Raw genomic sequence first — 12,551 nt, 5'->3', positions numbered from 1 at the left:
GGAGATGAAGTCTTGCTCTATTGCCTGGAGTTCAGTGGCGTGATCTCAGCTCACTGCAACCTCCGCCTCCCAAGTTCAAGTGATTTTCGTGCCTCAGCCTCCCAAGTAGCTGGAATTACAGGTGTGTGCCACCATGCCCAGCTAATTATTTTTTGGTAGACACGGGGTTTCACCGTGTTGGCCAGGCTGATCTCGAACTTCTGACCTCAAGTGATCCGTCTGCCTCAGCCTCCCAGTGTGGGGATTACAGGCATGAGCCACCACACCCAGCCCTAGAAATGTTTTTATAGAGCAGGAAGAAGGGAACTCAATATTAGAATTTATTTTAAAAATATGTTACCTTTACTTATCATGCTGCTTATGTTTCTGGCTTGGTAACAGACTTTGAGAAAGGCCAGGCAGGTGAGTGTTGCTGCTAGGAAGCAGAATGCAGCATTTACATTACAGATCTTATGTGTGACATTCTAGGATTGGAAGTGTGTAAGAATAAGGGTAGCCTATGCTCACATTTGCATTCGATCATTGACTATAGGGTGGAGAATGGGCTTAAAGGCAATAAGACTATAGACAGGGAGACCAATTAGTAGACTGTGTGGTAACCTTGGCTAAATAGGTAACCTAGGTTTTGGTGGTGATAGGAGAGCTACATTGATCGATAACTTATTATGTGCCACCTAGTCTTTTAAGTGTTTTGTAATAGTAGGCCATTTAATCCTCAAAACAGATCTCTGAGGTCGGCACTAATCCTGTTTTGTAGGTGAGCAAAGTGGAATAGTAGTTTTCCAAAGGTGAATAGTTAGAAAGTGGTTGAGTCACAGTTTGTACTTGCGTACTCTGGCTTCAGAACCTATACTCTTAATTATAGATTAATGAGATATTTTGAGTATAATAATAGCAGGACCTAGTAACTAGTGAAATGTGGCAAATGAAGCAGGCTCTTGTCTGCTTTCAATACAAGAGAAAGAAAGGGGAATTATCCCACATAACTACAGCTCTAAAATTATACATAGCAATTGGGTGCTACCCTTTGGAAACTCAAGTTTATTTGAGCGTTGAGATGGGAAAATGTTTACAGAGCAAGTTTTAATAGTCCTAACTCAGTTTTCAAATGAGTATGATCTTTTATTTTTTTCCCTTGAGTTACCACTAGAAGTATTTTTGAGTAGCTAACATACATAATTTTTAAATCAGTGATAATCTTGATAGTTGTGGATAATTTGCTATTTTTTCCTCTGTGGAGATTGCATGTCAGCTTAGATTTTTTTTTTCAAGAAGTGTCAAGAAGAAGTAAAGTAGTTATATAGTGTGGTATCAAAATGTAATTATATATTAGTTGGAGATAGTTTCCGGATGTAGACAAAATTTGTGAGTTGATATTTTAAGTCCTGAGTTAGTAAAACAAGTTGTTTAACACTAGATAGCCTTTTGTTTGTTTTTGAGAATATTTTTAAAAGGGTTTTAAACAGATTTTATTTTAGACAGATTATAGATCTTAGGACATATTATACTTAAGTTTTTCTCATTCATAAACTTCTACTAGTGATAAGGCAAGCTTTGGATTAATGGTTCAAAATTAGAACATATTAGTCTTTTTTGTTAGCCATCAGAATTATAGTTGTTTAGAAAATTTATTTTAGGAGCAAAAGTGAGTAGTTATGTCCTATAAAAATAAGTATGATAATTACTTTACAAAATATTTAATGGTAACAAAGTGTGAGTCAGCTGATTATATAAGGATATATTTACAGAATGTAGATATCAATCTGCTCATCTGAATGAAATTTTTTTTTTGTTTCAATTCAGTTAAGTTTTTCTTTGGTGGATGTTTGTGGAGTGCCTACCATGTGTTGAACACTGTGTTGGGTACTGGGAACAAAATTGTTAAGCCAGGCAGGCATCCTGTCCACACCCAGTCTAGGGTAATTCTTACACTATTTGGTGTGTGCATATGTGTGTATTGGTTAAAGGAGATAGGTGGTAGGCTGTCTTGGAACTTTAATTCTACTGATAATCTCAGCAATTATCATTTTCTCTGAGAGATACTTATAAGCAGATGTACAAAGTATACCTAAAGTAGTTATACAGCTTTTGGTTTTCAGTATTTTAATAAGGTTTTCAGGAAGTAGATAAATAAGTTCAAGATGCAAGATGGCATAAATACAGTATGTGTGACATGTGAGCTTTTCTATATTACCAGTAACTTTAGAATAATGAAAATCCAGTTACATTGTGTGTGTGTGTGTGTGTGTGCATGCGTGTGTGTAGTGAAATTTCACAATGATGGAGTAGACTACACATTTGACTTTCTAAATTTACAGATAGTAAAGACTCCAGTTTGGTCCAACATGGATTATATCTTAGTTTCCTCCTAACATCCCAAGTGACTACATCTTGATGTTTGCTCTGTATTTGCACATGACTTCCTCTATAATGAGAATCTTCTTCCTAGTCTACTGATCCCCACCCAGTTTGAGGTTATATACTCCTTTGAACCTGAACTCTCTAATTTCTTTTTCATTAGGGGAAATTTATCTTCTTCAAGAGGTTAGCAGTTGGAATGTTACTTTCAGGTATTTGGGAATACAGCTTTTTATACTGTCCGTTAACATGATAGATTATCATTGTGTTAACCTTTATTTGATCCAACCTAACATTTTATCTCCTTTTGTTGATTTATAAATTAGATTGAATAACTGTCCATTTTTAAAATAATTTTTTATTGATACATAATATTTGTTTTATTTATGGGGTACATGTTTTATTTTGTTACATGCATAGAATAAGTAATGATCAAATCAGGGTATGTGGAGTATCCATCACCTTGAGTATTTATCATTTCTAAGTGTTGGGAACATTTCAAGTTCTCTCTTATAGCTGTTTTGAAATGTACAGTACAGTGTTGTTAACTATAGTGAATCTGCTTTAAAACATTAGAATAATTTCTTTTTTCTTTTAACCATATTAAAAGAATCTGCAAGGCAGAGTTATTCTCTTCCAGAGCTATATAAAAATGGACTGAACTTAACATTTCAGGTAGTTGGTGTTTCTTAGTTGCCAATTGTGTGATTGCCTAAAATCTCAAAGCGGTTGAGTTTAATAAGGGCATATCATGTTGAGTTGTTCACATTGTTATTTTCTGAGATATAAACTGCCATTTTAGAATTTTACCAGTTTCACCTGTACTTCAGAAACAAAGTGTTAAAAAGATGGCAAGATATCGAGCTGTGGCCGTGCTCTAGGAATGTAACATAGTAAAAATGAATGAATTCTGATATCAACCTAAGTGTGCTGACATTACCCCTAAAAGAGACATCAGGGAGGATTGATTTAGGGCTCAGTTCATGCCTGCAATTAAAAGGATATATTAAAAGATTTGTGATATTATCTACAAAGAGTTTTGACCCATAGAAGAAAAACATAAAATAGTATAAAATATAATTTGTATATTAAACTTATATGTATAAAATATATAATTTGAGTATAAAAATATGTTAAAAAATATTAATTTGTATATAATTAAATTTTAAATTCTCCTAAAATAACTTTTATAATTATAAATAATTCTGTAGATTAGCAGAAGAAACATGGTGTTTAAGGTGAAGAGGTTTGTTTCTTAACTTCTTTGAAATGTTTATTAAATGTGACCTCACATCTCAGCTGTATATCCTTCAAATAACTAAATAGTATCATTTCATGTGTGGCATATATAGTTGCCACAAAATTTTAAGCCAGATTCAAACATGTTTGCTTTTATGTTAGTATAGTATCCTCAATTTTGTACTTTTGTAGGGTGAATAAGATAATTCAAATTCATTAGTGTATTTCTTATAGGAAAACACAATACATTCCTGTAAGACTGTAGCTACCAGTTTTTAAACCTTAAACATTCTATTGTAGGGATTAAATGCTGTGATATCTCTGAATTCTTATTGGTAATAGAATAGGCGGAATCATAATTACTACTTGAAGATTCTCTAGCTCATGTGACATGAGTATAAAATAAGCTTTGATGATAAATTTAACTTTACTGTTAAACAAATTAATCTTAATTTTGTTTTAATTAAACACCCCCTAAATTTAGTAGCCAAAAATTTTTCCTTTAGTCTCTTGCTTACAGTTGTAGATAATTGTTAGTATAATTACCAGTTTGTGATTAAGTGCTCCCTACTGTATGCTTGCCTTGCTTTCACCTAGAATTTAGGGCCATTACTTTCTGTAACCATTTCAGTGAGCTGCCATAGTTTTCAGTCTGTACTGTCACCTGATCCAAGCATGCGCCAAAATATCCACTGTTTCTGGCTCCTGTATGCTGAATCTGCTTTGCAAACCCTTCGTTCTTTGAGCTTTTGCTTTAGCCAAAAACCAAATTTAACAAGTTTTCTGGAGTGTGGACATATGCCATTTGCTTCCTTAGCTCCCATGTTATGTAACTCTTTAGCTTTGTATTAAACTTGTAAATACTTTATTAAATACAATAATGGCATCCCCATGTGCAATTGTGTGGCTCATGTGTTAAAATAAAGGCTGCTTGTGAATTTGTCAGAAGAATATGAATGCTCCACTTGTGCTGCATTCAGCTTTTTGTTTGTTTGTTTGTTTTTTGAATCAGCCATTTATTCTTTCATAGTGTTTGGTTTAATTATTTGATTATTTTATGTGTTATACTAAGGTAAGTTTAATGTAAATGAACTTTGTATTCTATGTGATATCTCGTAGGAATTGTTATAATATACTTTCCCACTTAGACATGCTGGCCTTTTAAAAATAAATATATGTAGAACTTAAGTAGCTTTCTCCATTTTTTATTAATTTTTAAAACACTGTTTATGGATTACTTTCTGTAAAGTTCATTTTTAAAACAGTAAAGCTACCATGTATTACTTGTGGTACAGATGTAGGCAAACCTAATGTGAGAAAAATCTATTCTTATAAAAACATAGTACATAATTATTTGCTTTAGAAAATAATGTTGTAAACTTCTAGAATGGTTTAAAAAGTAAGTAGGTTTTATTAGTGAGCTTATGAAAAGTTAGACTTTTTATTTCATGCAATTTTTTGGGGAAATAGGTATTTTCTAAACTGAGATACATTTCTGTAGTTATTTGTGATAAGTATTTTCTCAGAATCATAGGTAATTTAATAGATTAGAGCAACCACTTGAATAATAGTTCATCTTATGATACAAAAATTCTCTTTTAGGAAAGGATGATATTAAATGGATGTTCAGATTGGTCCGTAAGTGTGTATGTCTTAGAAGAAAAAGAGAGTATGGATTTGAAAGTGTATTTTTGCTGTTAATATATATACTTCATTTGGGAATATGAAGAAATTCTTTAACACAAGTAGTATTTGTGTAAAATAGGTTCACTTAATTGTTCACACATTTCTTAATTTATAACATTGATTGCTAATACCATATTGTAGTCTTTTCTATTTCTCGTCCTTATTTTATCTTGTACTTTGATGTTTTTCTCAGTTTCCTGAATTCTGCATTTCTTTCTTCTGAAAGAAAGTTTTAAGGTAGCTTTGTCTTGGAACCAAAACTTTAATTCAAGAACTGGCTGGCATCATTTGTAGTTCTGGCTTTTATCTCCTTAATTCTCCCTTTTGCTGATCCTCCTCCCTGTGGAGGAAACAAAAATTTCATCATAGGAATGTGAGCTATAACACGCCTCTTAACCTTTCTTTACTTTGCTGTCTTCACTATTTTACTAGTGAGTATAATTCTACTTATTCTACTAATTTTGAAAAACATATTTTGAAAATCAGATATATACTGCAATTCAAAAATAGAAACTTTGGATTTTTTGGTTTTTAGATTTATTAGTGTCTTCAAATGGAAAATTTACGATGAGAGCTTAGCATTCTATTTAGAGTTGATTTTTTTTTTCTATCTCAAGTTGTTCCCAAATGAGAATTGGCCACAAAAAGAAGTAAATTATGATATACTAATTATAGACTTTCTGTTTTTAACACGTTCTACATGAAAAGCTACTATAATTTGCAGCTGCTGTCACCAGTAGTTCGCAGCTAAATGCAAGTGATTAGGAAATATGTATGACAGATGCTCCACTTACAGTGCTCCATTACAAGCAATATTGGACTTCTCTTTGGTAATAAAATACAATTCTGTGATTCTAAATCATTTTTAAAAATTACAGACCAATACATGGAGTGTTATATCTGAAATTTTTCCTTATATACATTACCAAAGTATTTGAATTAATTTTTTAAGTGTGTTTGCTTTCTTTTTTTTTTTTTTTTTTAATTAGTCTCTAATTTCTTGTATTTTGCCTGAAGACCCACATCTCTATAGAAGGATGGCTTACAGATGGCTTTCTCTCTTTTAACATTGACAAATCTTTGCCTTGGAAAGAATCCACAATATAGTGAGTTATAAAAAATAGGTACCAAGAAATGAAATCAGAATTTAAGTTAAATTTATGGATATAACACATAAGGTGTTCACTCAGTGAGGTGAGATGTAGGATATCCTCTTAGTCTAATTCTAAAATTCTAACCATAGCTAAGATAAGAATTTGGAAACTCTGGGTCTACATTTAAAATTATATCTAATCATATATTCCTTTAGTTATCTCTTAAAGTAATAAAGCAAATGCAGATAGGTGGTTTGTTTTCCAGCAATCAAGTTTAAAATGTTAAATTTTATGCCTTTTGAGAAGTAACATTTTAAAGATGGGAAGTTTAAAAATCCATTATAGAATAATACTTCTTTACTTCCCATAGTATGTTTATTTTAAACATTTCATGTTCATATAGATAATGTGCTGTTGAGTAATAAACTGATTTAAAATTTATTTTTCAGATGAACCAGAAACTCGAGATGCATGGTGGGCAGAAATCAGACAAGAAATAAAATCACATGCTAAAGCATTAGGCTGTCATGCTGTAGTGGGCTACAGTGAATCAACTAGCATCTGGTAAATGATAATAACAACTTGATTTTCTAGACACTAATTTAGACTGCCATCTGAAAGGGGAAAAGCTTTATGCAAATAAAAGAAAAGAGAATAGCGAAGTGGTCAGGAGCATGGGCCTTGGAGTACATTAGATTAAGGTTCGTGTGCCGTCTTTGCCAGTTAATGACTGTGTAATTATGAGAAAGTTATTTAACTCTTCTGAGCCTCAGTTTGTACATTAAAATGGAGATAATACCACGCATCAATTAATTGTTTAAATCAATATTAAATGAGAATATAATACTGGCACATAGCAAATATTAACTCTAGGCTTCCTTTATTCTACTGTGTAACTGTATTAACTTCTTTCACTGGAACCTTTGGAACCCTTAATCTACTGTAAATGAATTGCCATGTGCCTTTAAAGTTTGTCCACAAACTCATTCTGCCTTCTTTTACCTACTGTAATGTAACTTTCTCCTGCTAACAAATCATTCTTCCTAATACTGACAAATTAGGGAGGGGCTTTCATACTCTTGGTTCTCAATTCCTTTTTCTCCTTCCCTTCATTTGGACAATCTCCTTCTTTAAAGTACATGCCACTCTACTGTTCCATTATCTACTTCCAAAGCATTGTTTTGCCTATCTTAGTTACTTCTCTGTTCTCTCTTCCAGTTACACGTGATTATGTTCATTCTAGCAGCTGGCATTATAGTTTCTTATTCTCAAGTCCTCTGACCCCACTTAACTTTCAACCATATTTTGGACCTCAGTATCACTTGATACTGTTCCTCCTTAAAATTTTGAAACTATAAAATTTTACTCTCAGATCACAACTTAACGTTTTTCTACCAGTATCATTTGCTCTTTTATATCTAGTTTGTTTTGAACCGTACCTTAACCAATTGTTTTCTCAGCCCCTTACTTAGGTTCTGGCTTTTCTTGTTCTTTTGCCATCCTTGAACCCTACTTTCAGCCCCCTCAAAAGTTTACAATTGATATCATCTAGAAATTGTTTAACCTTCTGCTATCTTATTTTTCTACCATCTATTCTTAGATAATTCTTACTGTCAGATCCTCTGCTCTTGTGGTGATCCTTATTGTTAGGGAAAAATGATTAAACTGTAGTAAATGTGGGCATTACAGAGCCATATTATTTAGTCTTCTGTGGCCTTTTCTTTTCCTTTGCAGATCGTGTGTTATACTCCTGGACTGTTTATTCCCATAGTAGCTGTTCTACTCTTGTTAACTACTAACTTTGTCATGCTCATCTTGCCTTACTCCCTGGTTGTCTTGCCGCATTGATGGATTTAATGTCATAAACTTTCAAGCCTCAGATAAATGATTTTTTTGTTTGTTTGTTTTTGAGACAGAGTTTCACTCTTTCACTCAGGCTGGAGTGCAATGGTGTGATTTCGGCTCACTGCAACCTCCGCCTCCCCGGTTCAAGTGATTCTCCCACCTCAGCTTCCTTAGTAGCTGGGATTACAGCTGCCTGCCACCATGTCTGGCTAATTTTTGTATTTTTAGTACAGATGGGGTTTCACCATGTTGGCCAGGCTGGTCTCAAACTCCTGACCTCATGATCTGCCCGCTGCGGCCTCCCACAGTGCTGAGATTACAGGCGTAAGCCACCGTACCCAACCAGAAATATGGTTTTATAAAGAAGACATAGTTCTTGGTATCAGATTTACATTCTACTGGATAATTATGATGTAAAATAAATTTTAAAATTGAGATATAGATGCTTTGGGATCCTAGAGGGCTGAAAGCTTGAAGTAGAATTGGAAGAAAGTGTCAATGAAGTAACTGATGCTTGAGTTGGATTTTGGGGGATGAATATGAATTGAATTATATAAATAAAAAGAAAAGGCATAGGGAGAGGTTTCAAAGCTTACAAGATGCATTCGACGCTTAAAAGAGTAGCAAAAAAAGAAGGCCACAGAATGTAGACTCAGGATGGCTGAAGATAGGTCACAGTTGGAGGAGTCTGCAAATGAGTTCAGTTAATTTACTTAGAAGTTTGAGTACATCTGACAGAAGCTTTTTTTCCTTTCTAGACCTCAAAAACATCTATGTATTTAAATTTTTACTAATCTTTTCTGTTCCAGCCCATGCTACTTTCTATTACTGGATTAAACTCTCTGAAATGCACTTCTGCTCTTACAACTTCTTGATTTGAAGGCATCAGTGGTTTCATGTTATTCCTTCTGACATCCTTAATTCCTACCTACGCTTTAAGCCTGGTCTCCCTTTGTTTATTTACAGTTCGAGTGACTGTTCCTTCCCTGTTCTCTTAGGCTTCTGTTTTATTTATACCTGGTTTTCAGCAGTTCATCCCTAGGTTGCTACTTTTCTCATTTGTTTAGGTTATCTCATTCAATAATTATGTTGATTGTTTAATTTTTTAGCTTTCAAATTGGGTGACATATAAAGAATTTAAAAATTATTTTGAATATCAGTTTTCTGTTATATGGTGATATAGTTTAAGCTTCATTTAGTATATTTTATGTATTGTTTCAGAAACCTTTATAATGATTTAAATTTAGATTAAGCTATATAAATCACCTATATAGAGATATTTAAATAGTTGTGCTTTTAGAATAATTTTAATAAAACTTCATATACATTTAAAGAATATTTTAATATAATTTGATTCATTCTAGATTCAGCAATATAATTTATTACTGCTTATATATTTTGAAACATTTCATTCTTTCAGCCTTGCCATATTTTAAATGAAGTTACTGTCTTTAATATTAATACTTTATTTCAATTTTTAATTTATGAAGAATTCTTGTCCTCCATTCAAATAAAGTTACCTCTGTTTTCTAGGCTAGGTTTAGGAGTTAAACCTCATAAATATTAATTAATATTTAGTAGAGTCTAACTTGAACTTAAATTGTCACTGTTATAATTATTTTGATAGTTAGCATTTTCCAAAGTTACACTGTCTGAAAAATGTTGACTTATTTGTGTTTTTTCCTTTATAGTGAAGAGGTCTGCATTTTATCTGCATCTGGTACAGCGGCTGTACTGAATCCTAGATTTCTGCAGGATGGCACCGTGGAAGGCTGTTTGGAACAGAGGTTGTCATGGCAGCCTGGCTTATTTTCCATAAGGGCAGAGAAGGGAGAGGTTGACTTTTTTTCTCAGAGTTGGTATAATTCTTCTCTGTAGGGTGGCTTACAGTGGTACAGTGTAGAAATCAGGACCAAGCACTTCACTAATTTTTAACTAACCCGTAGTAACAGAGGAGTATTGGATTCTGTACTATATGGCAAACATTATTGTTTCTAGTATCTTGATAAGTGACATGTATGATTGCCAGTTGAAGAATTTCAAGTGTACATTTTTTTTTGATTTGTCATGATATAGAACTAATCTTTTGATTTTTGTCTTCCTTTCATTTCCCTGTGTCTCACCTCCAAAAATAGAGGTTATGAAACAATTTTTATAAAAACAGTTCTTAATTTACAAAATAATAAAAGTACTGTATTTTATCAAGATTATCTATAGATATAATATATATGGTCCTTCCCTGTCCATAGGGAATTGGTTACAGGACCCCTTGCAGATATCAAAACCTGCAGATGCTCAAATCCCTTATATAAAATGGTATAGTATTTGCATGTAACCTATGCATATTCTCCCCTATACTTTAAATAATCTCTAGATTATTTGTAATACCTGATACAATACCTGTTCATCATTTCATTTTCATGGATTCAGTGTAATGCTCAGCACGTGGCAAATTCATTTTTTGCTTTTTAGAATTTTGTGGGATTTTTAATTTTTTTCCTGAATATTTCAACCTGTGGTTGGTTGAATCCATACATGCCAAACCCATGGATACGGAAGGGTGACTGTATATTTAAATATATATACATATATATATATAGACACACACACACATATAAACTATTAGTTTGTTACCAGAGTCTACCTGGATAATACAGATTTTAATTACCCCTTATGCCACAGTGTGCCTATTTACTTCCCCCCCCCAGCCCAGTATTAATATATTAAGCATATATTAAGAAAGGAAGCAAAGGTCAAGTGTGTGGTGGCTGACGCTTGTATTCCCAGCACTTTGGGAGGCTGAGGTGGTTGGATCACTTGAGGTCAGGAGTTTGAGACCAGCCTGGCCAACATGGTGAAACCTCATCTTCACTAAAAATACAAAAATTAGCCTGGCATGATGGCGGGCGCTTGTAATCCCAGATACTCCGGAGGCTGAGGCAGGAGAATTGATTGCTTGAGCCTGGGAGGCGGAGGTTGCAGTGAGCCAAGATGGCACCCCTGTTCTCTAACCTGGGCAACAGAGCGAGACCCCATCTTAAAAAGAAAAAAAAAAAAAGGCAAAAAAATTCTGTACCTTGTCAAATTTAGTATAAACTTGCAAGCATTTAAGATATTCTAGTTCTGGTATTCACTAGAGGAACTTGGTCAGTTTCTTTGGTCCGTATTAAAATGGATATTGACTATTATAAATTCCAGAGCCTTAAAGGTCATTGTAAATAGGAAAGTGAAGGTGGGGCATTTTGAAGCACACTAAATAATTAGAATGTTGTGTTGAGAAACTCTCTTTGTCAGTGAGTTGTACCAGTGGTACGATATAGTTCTTACACGTCTGTAGATTTCATTCTTAAGTTGATAGGAAGCCTAATTTAACAAATAACCTTTTTCATGTAGCTTGTTTTTTTTCTGTATTGTGGCTTGGATGGATACAGTACATTCTCTTATATGGTAGTTCAGTACAATAGGTGCCACCCCTAGTTGTAAAAAAAAAAAAAAAAAAAAAAAAGAAGGAAAATGTCTTTTCTTTCTGCTATGAAATTATTGTTGCTTATTAGAAAAAATGTAGAGAATGTAGGAGAGTAGAAGGAAAAAAAGATTCCTTATGATCTCACTATTCAGGGACAGTCCCTGTGTACATTTCATATTTTGAATGCTTTCATAAATTTTAATACTTTTATTTTTATGCCTTATATATACCACTAATGTTGACATTTGTGTGAGCCGTTTAGTTAAAAATTGCTTCAGTTTTCATCCTTTTATACCCCCTTATAACACGGCTTTGGATTCAAACAAACTGAAATTCAAACATGAGGCCTGCTACTTAGTGCTTAGTGTGACTTAGCAAGTTATCTCAGGTTGGTTTCAGGCTAAGTGGAACTACTATTTGCTGCTATATGGTGAACATTATACTGTGTTTAGCTATAGTTTTCTTATTTAATCTCTAAAGAAACCCACAAACTTCTCTAGGTACATATTCTAGTTTTATAAAGGAGTTTCTGAGAGGTTAAGTAATTTTCTTGTTCAGGATCACACAGTTCGGTTCAGATGTCTGACTTCTCTGTTAGTTGTAATATACCAGAATGGCATCTTCACAGTAAAAGAATAATATCTGGGAGTAATCTAATGTGAGTTACAGAGTTATGAAGATTCAGTTAAAAATTCTGTAGTCCTAGTTACTTGGGAGGCCGAAGTAGGAGGATCACTTGAGCCCAGGAGGTGAAGGCTACAGTGAACTATGATTGTACCACCACCACACTCCAGCCTGGGTGACAGCAACACCCTGTATCCAAAAAAAAAAGTATGTAAAAAATCTGCAAAAGTCTTGTTTCC

At 33.5% G+C, this 12,551-nt stretch overlaps 1 protein-coding gene across 12 annotated transcripts in view; it reads left to right on the top strand.

The window, feature by feature from the left end:
* Positions 1-12,551, top strand: part of C2CD5 (C2 calcium dependent domain containing 5) — a 94,697-nt gene that overhangs the window by 44,739 nt on the left and 37,407 nt on the right. For all 12 annotated transcript variants that reach the window (XM_015151273.3, XM_077953710.1, XM_015151272.3 and 9 more), the window contains 2 exons: positions 6,827-6,941; positions 9,914-10,009. In XM_015151273.3, the coding sequence (XP_015006759.1) occupies positions 6,827-6,941; positions 9,914-10,009 (211 nt within the window). The remainder of the gene's footprint in view (positions 1-6,826; positions 6,942-9,913; positions 10,010-12,551) is intronic.

Source organism: Macaca mulatta, chromosome 11, assembly GCF_049350105.2.
Source record: "Macaca mulatta isolate MMU2019108-1 chromosome 11, T2T-MMU8v2.0, whole genome shotgun sequence".
In the NCBI taxonomy this organism is placed as follows: domain Eukaryota; kingdom Metazoa; phylum Chordata; class Mammalia; order Primates; family Cercopithecidae; genus Macaca; species Macaca mulatta.
Note: the sequence above shows the minus strand (reverse complement) of the source record. Positions and strands in the feature narration are given on the sequence as shown.